Source organism: Gobius niger (genome assembly GCF_951799975.1).
Source record: "Gobius niger genome assembly, chromosome: 5".
Taxonomy (NCBI): Eukaryota; Metazoa; Chordata; class Actinopteri; order Gobiiformes; family Gobiidae; genus Gobius; species Gobius niger.
The window spans coordinates 22,156,405-22,176,966 of record NC_136856.1 but is presented as its reverse complement, the minus strand read 5'-3'; the positions used below and the strand labels follow the sequence as shown (position 1 = coordinate 22,176,966).

The window sequence follows — 20,562 nt, the reverse complement described above, 5'->3', positions numbered from 1 at the left end:
GATAAAGTTTTCTGTCCTGATTTCAAACCGATGCAGCATTTCATACTTCAATCCATAATCACTACTTCTACTGTATTCCGGCTGCAATACGGAACAGAAATAGTCAGTACTAAGAGTGGAAAAAACACACGGTAGCGTCTACTCTTCAGGCTCTTACTCCTCTTACACACCTGAGCCTATTATGGGAAACAAGCTGGAGATTTACATAGGATAAAAAGTGGTAGAGTGGAGTTTGCGCTAAGAAAAGACCAGGATACCGTTGTCTGACTCCGAAACACATCCTCACAACAGAATCTATACAAAGGTCGCTTTCCATTTGCAATATATTAAGACTTGTAAACTCTCCAACAAGTATATAAAGTCTGTAAAAGTAACAAATATAAACCGAGTGGACCTTGCACTGCAGTAAAAGTCATCTTGGAAGTAGCATAAAGCATCCCTTACCGGCTTCTCCCGCTGAAGATGTTACAAATTCCACCTCCTCCATGTCCATTCATTTCCTGCGCTGCAAACTGACTGTGTGGATAATGCACTCAGCCACTGCCACACAAGTCTCACCAGGAACTGCTCTTAAAGCTCCCTCGTGGACACTGAGCATTTCCTCCGCACTAATTTCATTAACTGCTGGGCGTGCGACGGCTCAACTATACACCGGCATCAATAAAAAGAAGCAGGGGTGGGCAAACTGGGCGCGTATGCACTCGGAAAATAATTTGTCATTTATGTTGCACTTTCATCGCCAGCAGTTTGAATGAGCAAAGCCATTTGTATTAAGCACACAAATAAGAAAGGGCATTTGCGGTACAGATAAGGTTTTAGAGGTAAAGCTCCCGCTGAGGAGAACCTCTAGAGGAAAGATCAATGCCGCCGAGTGTCGTAATGAGTTTGGAATGGGGCCAAATGTCCGGATTATTGCTGGTGTGGGCCAACAGACAGATGGGTGGAACAATAGTCGCAAGGGGGCACGTATTTTGGACAGGGTGCCCCCAGTGGGAAAGCGGGGCTCAGTGTGAATTGGCCTTGGCTAGTACTTGCAGGCAGGAAATCCCATTCTCCTTAAACTCAGCGCCAAGTGATCTAGGCTTACAAAGGAGACAGTTCATGGAATCTCTCTAGGGATTTCCAATAAGCTATTTTTAATGTCCAAGGTGTGCGATAAAAACAGGTCACCAGAGTGTGGTGTAAATCTCAATAATCGGCATGGCGGTTTTTGATTGTCCTTGTTTGGAGTTGGTACTTTTGGAGGAATAGAATGGAAACTATTTGGTGAAAATCAATAAAAAGAGCATTCTTTTGGGGTTTAAACTGGTTTTGTTTGAAATGTCCACAGTCATGCTGTTTGTTTGTAGCCTGGTAAACCACACCCACTTCTTTTTAATCCCAGGAGTAGTTCGACATCCGCGCAGTAATATCTTCACTTCACTGTGCGGATGTCGAACAACTCCTGGTATTATTACGCCTTACAATATAGTTCCCTTTTTTATCCGCTTAGAGAATCCACATTGTTTAATTGTGTGTGATTATACTTTATAGTGCAACACTTAACATAACCATATTTAAACAGGGAAAACGTGGAAGAGCTTGGTAGCTTCTATCTTCACCTCGTTTGGAGCTAAGGAGGAGAGGAGAGCCTAAATGCTAACGCCGTCTGTGGTATGTTTACGCAACTTAAGGCACGCGTGAAGACCAGACAGGTACAAATGAACTTGTCTAAGCTAAGGTAAGAACATATCTCAGTATGTAAAAATGATGGCCTATTCCTTTAAGGAAGGAAGATGAAATTGTATATATTATTTGCAGTTATTGCGCAGCCCAAGTGTTAACAAAATGGAAAACGAACTACATGCAAAACCAACAACTATCCTTACTAACGGTTTCTTCAATAACAGTGAACTTACAGCAAAGCAAAGAAACCAGAAAACCTCATCAAAAACATACACCTTTTCTGGACACTTGCACTGGAGTATAGAGGGGATGTCATGACATTGCGAAAGAGAACATCACCTTCTGTAGATTGATGCTGTGCCACACAGTAATGCATTATATCGGGTCAGGAAGAAGTGTTGCGGGTCAAAAGTTATTGCTCCCATGAGTGTCAACACGAGAAAGATTAAAAGCATCTGATGGCAGCAGTGACAGCATCTATATAATGACCTGATACTGAAGGATTACGATGCCGAGCAAGTCAGGGCTGAACACTAAAGAACATGCAAAATTGAACATACTTAAATTGTTACGTGGACTGCAAGAATAACCACATTAAATTATTGGAATTTATTTAAAAAACAATGCAATTTGCCCCGCCGTTTACCTAGTGAACAGAATATTGAATGACCACATCAAGTGTTGACTAAACCTCAGACAGGAGTTCCCTCAAATCATTATCCATCCGCAGGCGATTGGGAGAAAAATAATAATAATATGGCCCTTGATCAGCCAAAAATAGGTCCAGCCAGACTACAGCTCGCTGCAGAGCACACAGCTCTAATGAGGCACTAACAGTTGTAGGCAGGTCAATAAAACACAGTTGAGGGAAAACACGTGATCGCGCCAGAGATAGGCTCTCGCTGGAATGATTCAATAATAGCAGGGTGTGGGGTCAGCTCGGGGCTACTGACATTGATCTAACTGGAGCACACACACAGCCACCAAACCTCAATTAACAGAGCTCCTGATTAAAAAGTGCCTTCGACCCAACAGATGTAGAAATCACTGTCTCATTACCTGCACACTGTAGCGATATCCATCGAATCACATAATGTGGACAACCAGAGACACACCCAACCAATAATCGGAGTAGATACATCATGATAGCATTTTGCAGTTTGATGATCTTATAATATTGCATCATAATACAGCAGTTTGGTTGAATTTGACAATCAGCTGACAATTGACAATGGTCTCGTGAACCACTTGTACTGTACAGAAGAAGAAAAAGTATTTGTATAGCGCCTTTAACAGACATGGTTACATGAGACAATTGTACATTCACTTCACATTTGGTGATGGTAAGCCATGTATATGTAGCTTCGGCTGACAGAAGTGTTATCTTGACAAATATCTGCGCCAACGGTCCCTCTGACCACCATCATTTATTCACACCCACACATCATTCATCCTGGCCTATTGTACATGTTTTTAGTGGTAGGGAAAACCGGAGTGCCCAGAGAAAACCGACACTGACACTGGAGAACATGCAAACTCCACACAGAAAGGCCCCATCCAGGTGGGAATCAAACCCGGGACATTCTTGCTGTGACGCACGAGCGCTAACCGCTGCACTGCTGTGCTATTTATAGCCCAATATCTCGCACACAGCTTTTCAAGACCTTGTTATTGTTTTGGTCTTAGAGTGAAATGAATTAATAAATAATAAAAAATAATACTAATAAACAATACAAATAATAAATATAAATAATAAATAATAAATAAATACTGTAGTTCAGTATGTTCAAATGTTTTTTTTTTCTTTTGTGCAAAATAAATCCAAAGTTCTGTGGTTGGTTATCTCTACAGTATTTGTATTCGTTTACATTTGATCCATGCAAATATGTGGCCCGCATGACCTCTCCCCGTCAAAGCCAACATAATGTGCCATTTATATTTGATTAGCGCTAACATGATTCATTTATACAAGATGAATATTGCAGTAGCAGCTTCAGTCTCTTCCGAGCCTGGGTAGCTCCTAATATGACCTTCTTCTATTTGTGAATGGGGCCTCGGAGCTGGAGGTGGGCCTGTATGGGACAGGGAGATGCCTGAACCTAAGCAACAACTGTAAGTCTCTTATCAGATCACAGCCTGTAAGCACTCACAACAACAGGCAGCGCAGGAAATAATCCCCCTGCCTGTCTGGCTCCTCATAGGCTTAGGCTGCCCTCGGTGGGGCGGGCATTCTCCGGACAGCGCAGGCAGCTGGGGCATACTGTGACATCATAGGGCAGTCCTGGCGCAGCTTAGCGGGGGGATCTGCAGTCACAAACCTTTCCACTGCCGGCAACTTTGTCAATGGTAAAAAGAGAAGGGCATATGGTGTGTGCAACTGATCCGCCAACAAGAATGAAAACAGCAATGTGACCCAGTGAGTGCCCGTCAATCATCATAATGTCGTGTCAAAGAGGGATGGCCCTGCTTTCGAGTACGAAGAGAATCCAAAACACAATTACCTTGACAAATAAGTCTTCAATATTTGATAAAAGAGTTAGACAAAGTAGAAAACCAGTGGTAGGTTTATTCATCAAATTAAAATTGCTCTTTGAATGGTCGAATTTAGCCAATTACGAAGGCTGCAATTATTATCTAAACTTAAGTCCTCCTCTGATCACAGTACAAAATTACTGTCATATGGCTATGTCTAAAAATAGATGTAATATCCAAATGGTAGAGCAAAACAATTAATCCATGCCAGTGTTTTGAGATGCTCACTGACCTGATTGATATGACGTGCTACTGTCAACAGACAAGGGGAGCAGCGCATCTGCCACGGCAACACAAGCAGACACAAAAGGCGCTAAACAGCACGCACAGTTCAACAAAGGGAACGTATATGATGTACTCTAAGTGGCTTAAATAAGACACAACTACAACAAGTTTTAGCTGCATAAAACTCCAGTTGTCGGATTCAGAGACTAGGATGCCACGTTGCAATTATTGTAAGAAAAAAATATTGCGACTTTTAGACATTACAGTCTAAATGTTCACAAAAACGTAGTTAGACATTTTACGTACAATTTCATATCTATTTAAGGATTGCTTTAATCTTTATTTATTCATTTCATTTCATTTATTAAGCACTTTAGAGTATTTGAAGTCAAAAAAAGAAAGAACATCCCTTCAGATGTATAGACAAGAAACAATAGCATGTGCATGGGAAAGGTAGAACCTAAGTAGGGTTATAACACCACTCCCAAGAAAACAAATAAGAAATTAAGTTAATTTTAAGCCACGCCAAGTTACTACATAGTCAAAATAGCAAGTCAAACACAAAGTTCATGTCCGTTTTTATGTAACATGCACATGGTTATTTTGGGACTCTTCCTTTGGCAGCATTATGCAGTTGATGAAAATGGATAAGATTGGCACATTATTGAACCTGCCTCGACTCATGAGAAGATTTACAATGGGTTCTAAAATTGGAATGATTAACCCATGAGCTTTCATAACCGTGGTAAAAATAAAATCGGTTCATCTTGACATCCCTATTGGAGACTCCTACTTAGAAGTTGACTGGGGACAGATGCTGTGATTGGGAAAGTGAGAGAGCCTCATTGTGTTGATTTCCGAACTGGTATTAGCCATAGAAAAAGCCAAAAACAGCTTTATGTCACATAAAATGTTTGTAAAACTGTGAATAAATCAACATTAAAATCACTATCAGTAAAACCAATATTTGGTTTGAACACTTGATGTATTACCTCATAGCTTGGGACACAGGTCATCTTACATACCCACCCTACCTCTACTGGGCACTGAAAATACTGAATTGAATCCTCATTAGGCCCAATAAAAGTTAACACAAAATATTTTAAGTTCTTGATTCAGGTGTTTCTGTGAATGTCAACGGGCGGTCTAGAATGGGATCATAAAAAGCCGAGATCTCATGAGTCAAGGGCAGAGGGTTTCATTTTGCAGCCATTGATGGCATTGCTTTCCTGTGGAGCGTTTGTCCCCACATCTTCACCTGACCTTGTGGTCACGCTGTGGTGCAATAACAGACACAATCTCATGCAGATGGTGCTCCTCTGTAGCCAGGACATCAAAGCCATAGGAAGACCAATCTTATTTTCACTGACTTTTTCCAGCACTTTCAGTACGTCTTACAAAAGATCATTTACAAAAGTATTATCCAATGAAAATGTCACCTTATACATTAGATTTTTTTTTTTTCATTCCAGAAGACTTTATAGCTTGTCTGTATTTAAAACTGCAACAATTACTTATTCTGTAAATAAAGTCTGAGGTCTAAAGAAAATTGTTAAACCATCGAAGCTATAAGGAATAAAGTTTGAATTTTACTGTTCACTTTTTAATCACTTATTGTTGACAATCAAATTCAGACATTATTGTACACTAGATTTAGAGTAATATTCCAGCGTGTTTCTTTGAAGTTGCCTGTTCAGTCCAGCTATTTGCCACAGTAGAGCACCAGTAGGTCCTTTTATTAGCGTGTCCTCTACTCTTAAGCTCCCATCCTATTCCCTTTTTACTCCTTTTCCTCTTTCTTAGATTGACCTGCCACATTCGCTTTGCCTTGAAGTCAGAGGAGGGTTACTGAAGTGAAGAGAATGAATATCTGAAGACACACATATTAGGCTGGCTGCAGGTTAGTGATGGAGCCGGGACATGGAGTGGAAAATAGAGGAGAGGAGATGTCCCATGCCGCCACAGAGATAGACAGTGGAGAGCCCTGAGGGGACTTGACGTGCCACACCAGCGGAGCCAGACAGGGGATTTAGAGGCGTGTTGGGCTTTTGTGCCACATTATTATCAGCCAGTGATCCGCCAGGCAGCTCTCCCTTCAGACAGGAGCAGTCCATTCCCCCGCAGCCTGCCTGGGACCAGTATTCACACACACCACCAGGGCTTAGGTCGATGTAATTGAAATGGTACAGAGAACAAGCTTGCTTTACCTACACAGCGGATAATGTCTCTGAATACTAAAAAGATGAGCTGAAAATGATCACTGTACAATAGTTTCTACCTCAGAAAACATTTGACTGAAATATCTGGCACTTATTCCAATAGCTTAATATGACCTACCACGAGAACCCTAGATAACTTTGATGCAGCTAATTTGGGCGATGTCTGCCTCTGATGTTAGCTATTTCCATGGTGCACCGGAGAAGAGTGACAAGGAGAGGGTCGGCACGTGCACAGCGAGACTGGGGCGTGTGCAGCGTCAGGGGCTGACGGACAGGCTGCTGATGGATTAGGTGGTAAGCCTGGCACAGGGCTGCCATTTCTAGATGGAAGCACTTCTGATGCGCAGCGGTGATTAAAAGAATAACACTCAAGTGAGTAGTGCGCTTATGCACTGGTACCACAAAGAACAAGAAACAAAAAGCTAAAAAAAGAGTTTGACATGTGATAATATTGAGATGGAGCAGGATATAGTATCCTGGAAAGTGCCACAGGTCACGGACTTTGAGTAAGTGACAATCATTCATGACTCTGATGTACTCTGCAGTAATGGCATTGTAGCCTACTGCTGAAAAATATGGTGCAACACACAGAGACAAAAAAACAAAATAAAGCACTGGCTCACAAGGCAGTGAATAGGAGTTGGGGGCTGGGGGTGACAGTAATAGCCTCTGCATAATTCATGTGTTCACTCTTATGACTGCAGCAGCCACATCTGTCAACAGTTTCAGTGCTATCTATATTAGTCTTTAATTATTTACACTGTCTCTCAAACCCAGAGCCTTAGGAGGCGTCACACTGACAAATAGCTTCACAATGACCACTACTTACGAGGGATTTAGTGCTTACTAAACAGCCACTCTCCTCTTCAACATGAATGGCATATGAATGTTACAGGTTTCATAGCCTCTTATGACCCACATGTTTGCACCAGTGCAAGATGTGCATCTGAAAAGCTGCAAGCACCAAGAGGGTAACTCTCAAATTGTGTATTAAAAAAGATGTAGAGCTGAGATTGTAAAATGGGTCAACTTTTACCTGCTTATGAATACATGTATCTGTCAAAACGTTTTATGAACAAAACATATTAGGAACAATACTGAGAGTCAACGGTGTAACGGTAAGGGAAGAATTAGAGAAGTAATGCCATCACTACTAGCAAGTCATGGCACGTGCAGCTACAGGAATTGTCCAATATCAGCCTGATGAACCTTTCTTCAACCAGACTGATTGATTAGTCGAAGATTGAAAGAAAAGATAAAAGGTTAATAAATCCACTGTACTATTTCATTGGAGCACAAATGAAACTGAATGCTGCTACTGCGGCCTGGGATCATAAATAATACGACCACACTGGGCAGTTCAACAGATAGGGCCTCACTGAGAAAGGTCAAGGCCAGCCATCCAACATAAATTTGAGCAATTAAGACATTTCTATAAATCCACTGCCTACAGCTGGACTGCACCTGCAGCGTGGAGGGATGCATATGTGCAGCACAAGGAATCAAACCACCGCGATGCATGCCCGGGTGCCAAGCTTCAAACATCCTCTTCACTCCCGCAGTGGAAAGTTGCTGGTACTGAGTGTGTTCAGGCTACTGACAATGCGGCTCAAAAGGATGTCAAATTGACGCTGAACAAACACCAACCTGATAATCCGGTTCACTTTTGCTACAAGGCTAGGTTTTGAGTAAAGGAGGGCGACTCTCGCTGCAATGCACAGTGAAACATTCAAGCTGCACGGAAGTTTCTCATGACAAGCACTTCATTCGCAACACAAATATTTCCTAGACACTCAGTGGAGGGATCGCAGCGACCCCCCGGGGACTTCTTGACCCCTGTGAGGTTAACCAAAGCCTGCGCTAGCAACTTACTGTAGTTCCACACGAGACACCAGGCCTCCTCCTCGAGGCAATCACAACATTGGAATAAGCCAAGACTGAGCTGAGCACTTTTTTTTTTTTAATTAAATGGAAACCTCTTCACATACCATCAGCCCGCGTTCGCAGATCAGACATGGTTCTCTGGACGGGGGACATCTCTCCTCCTCTTCTTCTTCTTCTTCTTCAAAGCCGGGGCGACGACACCTGCCAAGCGGCCGCGGCGGCTGCAGCTGCACTACTCCCCGCAGCTGATGCCTCCTTCCTTCCAAGCCGTGGAAGAAATACAAAAGCGGATACAGTACAGCAGCAGACACCCCCCTCCTCTCCCTCTCTCTCTCTCATGCGGACACTAGAGTTGGGTGTTTGCCGCTAATGAAAGGTGTGTAGAGGGAGAGAGACACATTAAAAAAAAAGAAGAAGAAGAAGCTGCATCTCGTGTTGAAGACAGGAGCATGTTCACACTTCACAAGTCCCGCAACATCTCCCAGCGGCACGGCGCAGGCAGCGGGTACAAGAGAGGCGGTGGACGGCGCGCAGACAGCGGGAGTCGGTGCGTACGGATTTACCACGGAGTGAGCACTGAGGGGGGACGCTGCCGCTACATTTGGACCGTACCACATTTAGCCGCTGCGGCAGGGGTGGGGAGGGGGGGTTGGACCGGGCACTGAGGCGCTTTCAGCTGCGGAGAAGAAACAAGGTACGGGGAAAATGTGTTTTAAAAATACGTGAGAGTAAGACGTGGTTTACTCGGCTGGTCTTTACGCACACATTATACTGGTCTTTACGCGTTTGAGAAAGAAGTGCAGAAGGGTTGAGGTGGGCACGTCCCCTTTCTGCAGCAGACGATCACGATTACACACATAACAATAGTGGGTGGGAGTAGTATAATAACAGCAGAGTTTTGTACAGTGAAAAAACAAACAAATGCGAAATAGATATAGAGCTCTCACAAAGCTGAAAGTGGGATGAGGATTTTATTAAATGCACCACAAACACCAAAAGGAAGTTCCATGTTTTTCTTTGTACATTTAAGCAGGCTAAGGATTTGACTATTGCAGTTAAGTTATAAGTTAACTATTGATCTATAGCTTTAAGCAACAGTAAAACACCCAGTGAAATTATTACAGACTTAACACAAGGACAAACATGTCTCTTTTTGCTTTGAAGTTTTGGATTGTTATCCAAGCATAGCCTTCATGCATAGACTTGTCCTTCCTTAGAGACAAGCAGAAAACAAGTGAAAAGTTTGACAGGAAACCCATGGAAGATGTTGTTGAATTAGATATGGTTTTGGAAATCTTCATTTACCATATTGAAGATTCTTAAAGCCATACATTTAAAGCTCATCTTAGTGGTGCAAAGGGGTGAAATTATTCTTTTTAACATCTCCTTTGCATAAACAATTTTCTGTATTGGCAACTCTAGTGTCATACAGCCAGAAACAGTTTAGTGTGTAATTCACTATTATTGTGATGCGCTCATAATATACTGTATATACCTAAAAGGGCCTAACACTTGAGTTCTTCTCGAGTCCCACTCTTTTATTTCTGCAAAACATTCTATGTTAGACATGTAAAACTCACATGCTTACAAATGTGCCAAAGAATGGATCAAAAACAGCAGTACAATGATCCGTTGTGAGTGCCCGGATGGTAAATCAAAGCCTGTTCTCATTCTCACTGCGGCTCAGATGTAAGACAGTGGTGAAGTTATTTGTGCAGCAGCAGCACCACTGCAGTTCCCACAGAGAACTACAGCCTGCCTGGACACTGTTGATGCATGTTCCGCACTGGCAACATCAGTTTGTTCTTTTGTTATAATATGTGATGGAGAATTCTGCAGGCAAAAGCATTTTTCTTACCGTGGGTATTGTAAAGTGTTTAAATATTGAAAATTGGTTGATTAGTGTAAAAGATAAGATAATCCTTTATTGATCTCACAATGGGGAAATTCACTTGTTACATTCGGCACTTAATAAGATCACTCAGGGTGTTCAAAATAGACAGGAAATGTGCAAACAGTCAAATATTACCAATAAAAATTAGGGTTTCTTATGTACAATGAACTGACAGAGACAGTCCGCTCTCACTAAACAACAATGAAAATGTAACAAAAGTTGTATTGAGGTAAACCTTAAAAACTGAACATATCAACAGACCAATATGTACCCCACGCTTTCTTACCCCTCTCCCCTAATTCAGATCAGCAGCACCACAGCTACAGGGATTTAGCTCAGTAGCTCCGGAGGTTGCTAAGCAACAGGGACATGAAGCTGCCTGTGTGAACATCCTGCGTTTTGTGTTTTAGAGATTGTCAGTCTAAACAAAGACACACGGAAAAAAACTGCCTAAGCTCATTGGCAATTTAAATCTGTGTTAAGTGTCAGTTTGCTCTCTACTGATTTTATTTTTGGCATGTGCCATAAAGATTGTGGAAACGTCAAACCATTTGCTCTTTGATAAGCTATCGTTGTGTAAATACACAATAAAGCTGATGGCCTTTATTCAAGCTACTAGCGAAGCTTTGTCAACAATTTGTATTCATGCAGAAAAGTGTGACCACACACATGAGATTAGACAGGAGATTACATAAATATATACAGTACATGTATAAATTGGCAAGTAATGCTGTAACAACAATTATTTACAAAAGTGTATTCCTATACAAAATATAGCTGTTGCTACGATTCGTTTAAGCGTCAGACAGCAAAGACCAGAGTTTTACAAGATAAATAGAAATAATTTAGCTTAGCAGATAGACAGCACAACTTAAGTCTTGTGGCTGTAGCTCCCCTCCCATCTCTGTCTTTAGAGCAGTTAATGGAAGTACGGAATACTGCTGCACGCTGTGACCGCATAGAGCTTTGAAAGCTGTAGAAAGAAAACAATCTTCTAATACGTGACCTGAATTCTAACCAAACAATTAAGCAAAACCATTATTGGGGACGACAGAGCTGCAGCTGGTAGAGCAGGTCGTCTCATGATCGGAAGGTCGGGGGTTCGAATCCCAGCTCCTGAACACTGTCGTTGTGTCCTTGGGCAAGACACTTCACCCTCCTTGCCTCCAGTGTCTGCGTACACTGGTGTATGAATGAGAGTGTGAATGGGTGAGTGGATCCTTGCTGTAAAGCGCTTTGAGTGCCTAATGTAGGTGGAGTTGAGACCATTTACCATTATCACAGGCCATCACTCATATCAACTGCCTGGATAGAGAATTGTACGTGTTTGAGGCTATAGCTCCCATGATCCTTTGCTGTCATATAGCCTCCAGGCCTTTGGGGAGTAATTGGGCAGTGTGTCAGTGAGTTGTAATTGAATTGAATTGTGCCCCCGTGTGGTTGTGATCTGTAGATTGGCACAGTGTGAGGATTAACTACTGTATGAACTGATGGATTCGCCACAGTATATTTTCACACGGCTCTTTGGAAACAAACTAATGATTTGGGTTTTTTTTTGCTAAAGGTAAACACCATAACTCCAAAGCAATCTATGAAATATTTGTTTATTGGGGCCGTAGCAAATTAAAGTAATAAATCACTTGCACCACTTGACATCTACTCAATTACTGCAACAGAAGCGAGCAGCAGAATATTAAACACTGTTAAGGTATTCATCTTATCAAATGGCTTTCGTAATAGAGGAGGAGGGGAAATGGAGACTGTTGAGGAGTGGGGCTGTGAGATATTTCCTCTTCAGGTTGAGCGGACTATCAACTCTGCAGAGGTCTTTTGTCTAAATGTGCGAGAGTGAGATAAAAAATGTTACTTGACAGAAAAACAAACTCCAGATGAGCGTAAGCAGAAGGGAACTGCACCAGGGTTTGTTGGATTGAAGTGTCAGTGTTATAAAGAGTTTCACTTCCCTTTGAATTGTGGGAAGGATTAACATAGAATGACAAGAGCTTTTTCTCATAAAAATGAAAATGAAAACATCCATGTGCAAATACACCACATGCTTAATGTAATGTTTTCTTTATTCAATTTAGAGAAGACATGGAATAAACCGTAATCATAAAATTATTATTTTTAGTTTTTTTTTTTGTGAACAAAAGCCTGCATTATCACATAGTTTCCATTCAGCCTTCATCATTTTTATTGCATTCTGTATGTAATTTTCCTTTAGACATTGTACTTTAAAGAATAGCTGTAGCACACCGCACCCTTTGCTTCAGTCTGAGCAATATTATTACAGCATGGTGGCACAGCGGTTAGCGCTCATGCTTCACAGCCAGAAGGTACCAGGTTTGATCCTGGCTGGAAGTTGCCTGTGGTGTGGAGTTTACATGTTCTCCCTGTTTCTGTGTAGGTTTCCCCTAGCCAAAAAAACCCCACTAGGGTGTATATGACAGTGGTGGGGCTCCGAGGGGTCAATGGTGCAGATCAACAGCATCACTTCTGTCACTCTATCCCAGGGCAGCTGTGGCGTCTCACAGAGTTTGGAGTGAATGTAAAATTGTTCTATGTATATCACTTCATGTCTGAAAGGTGCTAAACTAGTAGTCCTCTCCTTCCATATGTTGAAGTAAGAAGTTGCTCACTTCTCCTTTGTCCAAACCAAGCAAAATGAGCCAAATTCACTTCCTCGCTCTGCTGCAATTTTTCTTGTAATGTCTTCTTCTACAAAAACTGACTTACTGACATTGTCCTGAGGAGGGCACATGTGTGAAATTGGCCTTGGAGCAGGGATGCCAAAGATGGAGCCCAGGGGCCACATTCTGGCCCCAAAGTTTGAATAAGTCCCATCACCGCCTGCAGCGGCCCCTCCGCTGCTGTATGCACTCTGCCTGTGGGCTGCTGCTTGTGATCGTCACAAAACACTGCCGTGAGGATGCTCTCAGGAAGAAAGGTAAACTCTAGTTGAAATAGTTTTTAAACCAAGAAGAAAAAAACATAAAACATTATGCACATTGAATTTTACTGCAGTAATGTACATTTCAAGCAACAGTACGACACGAAAAAACTAATCTTGTGTCATTTTTACAGTCATGGCCAAATTTTAAAAAAAACTTGAAATCCTACACTGCAAAAAGTAAATATCAAGCATTGGCTAAAATGACTGGAATTGAGGAAATGTATCTTGTTTTGAGCGGTTTTCACTCATTTAGACACTTTTCCTGATCGGACAAAGTTTACTTTGCTTGTTTGAGGACATTTCAGACTAGTTCTAATGTAAATCTCGCTTGAAATAAAAAAGTAAAATTGCCAATGGGGTAAGCAAAAAATTGCCTACCCCATTGGCAAAGAAAATTACCTGAAATAAGGACGAAATGTATTGAAATGAGTCAGAAACATCTCAGAACAAGTGAAATAATCTAGGACAAATGCCCAACAACATCTTAACCAGTCAAAACAACAAAAAATTGGATTATTATGCTCAAATTGAGATGTTTATACTAGTCTAGTTAATTACTTTTTGCAGTGTACTTGAAAATATCCATAATTCAGGTTAATTCAGGTTTTCCCTAGACCAAAACTATTTTTAATATAAGATGACGTCAGTGTGCAAAGTGTGGTCTGTGTGCATCAGCTCTGGGGTGAAACTGGCACTCTAACCCCAGACTGGTGCTGTCAGTGCTCCGAGCTGACACGTCTCATCCATTGGTCTCATCTCTAGGGAGCTGCTGAGGGCGTCTGACACACTGCTGTTTTCTGTCATTGTGACACTTTATACACTGTTGCCTCTGCACAGTGCTCGGGCAGGACGTCCAGTGAACACCTGCCTCCTGCTCCGGGTGGGGCACATGCTGAGCCCAGGGGAGATCCATTTGGACATGTGGCCTATTGTTTATGTGGCTTTTATGGTACAGTTAACTTAGATCTTGGCTATGATTTGGAGAACATAAAATAAACTGTAGCCTATTCCAAAAGCATTGTATCTGCTAAGATCAACGTTACAATGTTTGCAATGCATTCATAACTTTGTTCATTTGTTCATCTTCTCTCTCAGAAAGCCTATGGATACCAGGTGCAACTTGACCAGTAGTTTGCTGTTAGTCCTATAGCTAAATGCACTACACTGATTAAAGCACAGGACCCCAAATAAAATCCTGTGTCAAAACTTGAGTAAAAACTGTGTAAATTGAGATGAATTATTTAAGACCAACTATCATTTTACCTATGCTGAGCGTGCTCTGTTGCCACGGCAGCGCCCCATGCATTATTCACAGTCCGAGTGAGGGTGACCGTGAGACAGCTTATAGGCTCCGCTCCTTTTTGGTTGGTTTCAAACTGTGAGGATTAAGCGTTGTCATAATCCAATGGGCCACGCAACTCCACTTTTGCCCCGTGGATGTAGAGGCACGAGGCGCGCGGTTTCTCCCTGGGACATGTGAGAGGGAAGAGTGGCTCCAATGGATGGGACAGAGGTGATGGCGGGCCAGGACAAGCCCCAGAAGCGGGTGAGGTTCCGAGTGGCCTCAGGGAGCAGCGGCCGGGTGCTGAAGGAGATGTTCAAAGACGAAGGGCCCTCGGACTCCTTGGACTCGGACTGCACCAGTAGCAATTCGGACGCGGAGCGGGCCAGCACGCCCTCCACAACAAGCGGGGACTCCCACGGACAGTATTCACTTATGGGCTCGGAGCTGGACGATAGTGAGAGTGAGCCGGATGAACTGCTCATGTACGCGGGGGGAACCAAGGACTGGGTCTTCAACACCAAGAGGGTTAACATACTCAGCCAGAACGGGACGGTGAGGGGGGTCAAACACAAAGTGAGCGCTGGACAGGCTCTTTTTGAGAAATTGCCCACGACCAATAGTGTAAGTACAGTAAATGAGTAAATTATAGATAGTATTTGGTTAAGCAAATCATCAATTTCAGTCAACTTCAAAGCTGCCCTAAATGTCTTGATTTGCTGTCATAGTAGCCTTAATACCTACAAGTAGTGGAAGTATTGTTGTCATGGTATAGTGCAGGCCATAGTGCCAACAGTTTTGGTCTAAATTATTGCTTTTATCCAAGAACTTTTTTATCAAAATCCACCCCTGCCTAAATCTAGATACATCTGTTCTGAGAGTGGGACTGTGCTGGGACAAAGGAGTACAATAGAGGACAAGGTCACAGGGTAATTAAAGTTTAATGATGCATTTCGGTAAGTGTTTCAAGAGCAACTAATCAGGTTAATGAATTTTCAGCAATTCGCTTTCTAGTAGTGTCCCTGGAATAATCACCTCCTCGCTATGTTTGTTATATTGACTGTCTGGGATGTGGAAGGCCGTATTGCAGAAAGCATTTTTCTTCCAACAAGAGGTATTAGCTGTGTCACAGGTTGAAGAAGATAAAGCGTCTCATCAGCTTTAGCCTCAGATTAGACTTTAGGGACCAGTGATTGCAGCATGTAGCTCTGTATTGCCAAAGAATTCATATCAGGCTAGGCAATGAAAACATATAGTTTGTTATTGCATTTAAAACTTCATTAGGCGCTTTACGGCAAAGAAGCAGTCACCCATTCACACTTTCATTCATACGCCAATGTACGCAGACACTGGATAAAAACAGACAGATGTTAGCGGGGACATCCTGGTGACTTTAAGCTGCTGTGGTTGTTTTGGTTTATCAGCTGTCAGGTGTTCTCCTCTGCATGCTGTTCAGCCTGTCTACGTGGTGTAGCCATCAGCAGTGTCCATTATTAATAACACTTAATAATTGAGTGGTAAATAAATATCTCCTTCCAGGAAATCAACCCATTCTTGGAAAGTGAGCATTCTTATGTAAATCAGGGCAAAGTGGACAAGTGACTTAAGAAATAATCCTTCACCTCACACAACCCAACAAACAAGATTATAGCACAGAGGTAAACAGACGGGTAAAGGTGTACTTGTGATGTACTGTATTAATGTGCTTTTTTGTCTTTTTTATTTGATTGGTAAGAGGTTTGTAACACAATTTATAATATAACTTATTATAATGCACATTTGACATGCACAGGTAATATTCTAACATATATAATTCCTAATTTCTCTGTGTGCAGCTGGAGTTATCGCTTGAGTTTGGCCGCATAGTTATCTACACCACAAGCTTCCGTGTGGTGAGGACCACGTTTGAGCGCTGCGAGCTGGTGAGGAAGATCTTCCAGAACCACAGGGTCAAGTTTGTGGAGAAGAACATTGCTCTGGAGGCTGATTTTGGCAAAGAGCTAGAGGAGCGCTGCAAACGGGTTGGAGAATCACCTTCACTACCCGTAGTGTTCATCGACGGACACTACCTTGGGGTCAGTAAAGTCTTCGTGAACCTCTCAGAGCGTTCAAACAAGCAAACGTAGATTTCTGTTTTGGCTTGCAGCTGTTCTAATCTTACTACTTTGGCCAGTTACGCTTTATGCATTCCTAGAGCTTAACATTTGAGTAAGGAGAATTCAGTTACGATAATAATAATAATAATAATAATAATAATAATAATAATAATAATAATACTTATTATTATTATTATTATTATTATTATTATTATTATTATTATTATAAGAGCAAAAACACTTCTCCCATTTGCAGATTATTTTACCTGCCTACTCAAATCCAGGAAACTGTTTATACTTTTTTCCCACTTAAAGTTGTTGGTAGCCATTGTATATAAGATACCGCTTACTATTTAATTGCTTGCACATTTCCTGTCTATTCTGCACACCCTGTGTGTCTCTGAGAGCTGAATGTAACAAGTGAATTTCTCCAATCATTGTGAGATCAATAATGGCTTATTTTATTTTATCTTAAATATTCTTATAAGCAGAAAATGTATTTTATTTTTTGAAAGTGAAATTCATTCCCTCCACTCTCGGTGGTCATTAGCAACTAATGTAGTAACACCTGTCCTGCGGCGGTGGGGAAAGTGTCTCAAGGACAGAACTGCAGGAGGCACGTTGGAGAATTCAAGCCTTTGGAAATCTGCTGGCCAACGGTCTGACCAACTGATCCTTTCACCCACTAACCAGAACCAAAGTCAACATATCCTTTTAATCTGCTTTTATTGTCAACTGCACAAGTAATTGCATTGTGGCTAATAAAACAACCACAGTGGTTTACAACAGAACCTTTCCAGTCGAGCTCTGCTACTACTATACAAATATTACTAATAACTTTGATTGTTTGTTTGTTTTCTTGCAGGGTGCAGAAAAGATTTTAGGCATGAATGAATCAGGAGAGCTACAAGATCTTTTAACCAAAATAGAGGTAGGCCTATCATATTTTCCTGCTATTTCAATTCGGCATTAGAGACTGGAAATAACAGTTTAAATATTCATGTACAACCTGATTTACTCAGACACGGCTTGTGTACTATATAGGTAGCAGGTTATTACTAAAACTGAAGCATATGATGATTACAGCCTCATAATATATTTACGCCGTTTGTCCAATGCCCACAAAATAAACACCATGCAAACACAGCAGTCATTTCCCCCATTCCCCATGTTATCCATAAAACATGAGTGAACTGCAGCGAAAGATGGATGTGCGTCAACGTGCAGCATCAATAATAGAAAAGCTGGCCAGTAATTGGTTTTCTAACACTTTCCCCCCCCAAAAAAAAACTCCATGCCACAGTGCCCATGTAACATAATGTTGGAGTCACTGTGCAGTAGTGTTGTTCTTTATGCAGGATGTGCATTCTAATTGAAGATTTAGATCAAACTGGAATCCCCATAAGTGGGAACAAAGCCAGTGTGTAATGACATTTAAGTCAAGTATTCGAGTGGCTGTGGGCTATTGCAAAGAGTGCGGCTCAGAAAGGTCAGGCATGTGCTAATCAGACCTGAAGCAACAGCAAAATGTCCTGGTTTTGGCCGCAATTCATAATGGAAATATAGTTGTTATTGTTACTTTTATGTAACCTTCATTTGAAAACACTTAGAGTACATACATTTAAACACATTCTTGCTTTGAGGCAGGAACAATAGCTTTCTCTTACCATCGAAATCCAATGTAGACCCCATAAACTTCTCAACCCTGATCTGTGAATGTATGTAGTGGCAAATAAAAAAAAACCCTCTTCATTATTGATTTTATTTCAAAATGACTTGGTAAAATATAGAGTGACTCTGTCTCCCCAGAGAGTGCAGCATCCCCAAACGTGCCAGATGTGTGGGGGCTTTGCCTTCATCCCGTGCCCAACGTGCCATGGCAGCAAGATGTCTGTATTCCGCAACTGCTTCACGGATTCCTTCAAAGCCCTCAAGTGCACTTCCTGCAACGAGAATGGCCTGCAGGCCTGTAGGAACTGCAGCCAGTAAGGATCCAACACAAGTGCCTGACCCCTGCTACCTTGATCCTCAACTGCAAACAGTGAACTATGAACAAACATGCTGTAACATTTTTTCTATGGCCATTTAAGCTAAATTTGTAATAAATTTACATGTTATTTTGTGTGATACTTGAACAAACTGAAAATGCTTGGTGGATATGCAAAGGTCATTGTGATTAGCTTGTTAGTAAAGAGGAGATCCTTTCATTAACAGATGTCATTATAATCTCATATCAGACCAGGTTAAGTAGGCTACCTAGGGCAGTTAAATAAGACACATTACCATCAATCCCTAGCATTAAGGAAACAAATGAATCAAAAGCATATTGCAAAAATAATATTTAATAATCGTTTTAATGTAATAAATAGGGATAGGCCTAAAACAACTGTTTGAAACAATATAGTAGCTCGAAAAAGACTGAACCAGTGTCAGCAACAAAGGACTTGGGCAGCCATGTTTCCCAAAAGGGCATGTCTGAGAAAAACGCTTCAGCTCCTTGCACATTTAAGTTGTCAATTGAAATCCCACGCAGTTTGAGTGCTTTTTACCGGATGATGTCATGCATTGGACCGTGTCCATGGCAGCGGGTCAGGGGAAACGCTGCGCCCCAGAAGACGGAGCCCAGCTCTCTGCGCCGTCATAGCCCTGTACAATGCTGCTTGAACCTGATTAGACAAGGCAGCACTGTAAAGAGGCTAAAAGCGCAGAGCACAGTGATGCCCGTGGTCCGCCATGAAGCGGTTTCTTATCTCGCACCACCTGGCTAGCCATTTCCTGAGTATGCACCTGTAATTTAAAACAGCATGTTATTAGGCCTATTAATGACAAAATGCACTTAGTCGGTGCGTAAAATGGTGGATGAAGTTGGGTTTCTATGGCAGTAGCCTTTCTGATTTTCTACCAAAGACCATAGGTTCTTGAAAGCCTACATTTTAGAGATGGATGGAGGTACAGGCTAGTGTGAAAATCTGGGAGCCTATAGTGTGCAGGCTTTCTGCGTTCCCAATGTGAGACGCGCACCCTGAACATCGTCGTGAAAACAGGAATGACGATCAAAAGCGATATTTGGTTAGAAATAACCTGCAAATGTCAACTAATGTGCCGATGGGATTACTGTGTGCGACGTGGGGTTATGCAAAATCTTATGTTGGTGATTATGTGGTTGATCGTCTCGACGCTCATGTTCGATCAAGCCTAGAATGTGGCTGTTGTTGATAAACGTGCACAATGGAGCCTTTTTCCTCTGGAAGGGGAAATGGAAGAAATAGATGGGCAGTGGCACTGGCACAGCTGACTTGGGAATGGTATGGCAAGACATGACACTGATGCACGCAACAGCCAACATGTAAAAAACAACATTCAATGGTCAAAAACCTGCATTGGCGTAAGTCCGCTTCTCTTTGATGAAATGTATTTCAGTCGAGTAGTCTGGCGTGGTCCAGCCACGACGCGGAGCGTAATGTTTTGAATGGTCGGTCAATGCGCAGACTGGTGGAAAACGACTATTTTTATTGACGTCAGCGCACAGGGTACTGCTCCCCCCTTTCGTTCATCCTTACAACTGCACCATCTAATGGATTTGGGATTACATTCCAGGCAACCGTCTCAGGAAAGAGACCTCAATCCGAGTTTGAAAAATGACCCTCTTAAATAAACAGTAGTTATATAGTATGTTCAGGTCAATCTTACTGTTAGTTGTCAGATGCTGTTCAGCATTTTGCACAGATTATAGCATTGGTAACATACCTTTGTTAAAATAAAAACATTGGCAATGTGAAATGGCAAAAAAAGAAAATTTAATAAATTATTCA

The 20,562-nt window shown here is 41.9% G+C and overlaps 2 protein-coding genes across 4 annotated transcripts in view; one reads left to right on the top strand and one right to left on the bottom strand.

Annotated features, from left to right (window-relative positions):
• Positions 1-9,173, bottom strand: part of atp8a1 (ATPase phospholipid transporting 8A1) — a 77,601-nt gene extending 68,428 nt beyond the window's left edge. For 2 of the 3 annotated variants that reach the window (XM_079556316.1, XM_079556318.1), the window contains exon 1: positions 8,630-9,172. In XM_079556316.1, coding sequence (XP_079412442.1) covers positions 8,630-8,678 — 49 coding nt within the window. In that variant the 5' untranslated portion in view covers positions 8,679-9,172. Of the gene's footprint in view, positions 1-8,629 lie in introns of all 3 variants that reach the window. The other variant, XM_079556317.1, reaches the window with a different exon arrangement.
• Positions 9,174-14,617: 5,444 nt separating this feature from the next.
• Positions 14,618-18,907, top strand: grxcr1a (glutaredoxin and cysteine rich domain containing 1 a). The gene is made up of 4 exons (XM_079556372.1): positions 14,618-15,278; positions 16,490-16,729; positions 17,616-17,681; positions 18,560-18,907. The coding sequence occupies exons 1-4, from the start codon at positions 14,871-14,873 to the stop codon at positions 18,737-18,739; spliced, it is 894 nt and encodes a 297-aa protein (XP_079412498.1). The 5' UTR covers positions 14,618-14,870; the 3' UTR covers positions 18,740-18,907.
• Positions 18,908-20,562: the final 1,655 nt, after the last annotated feature.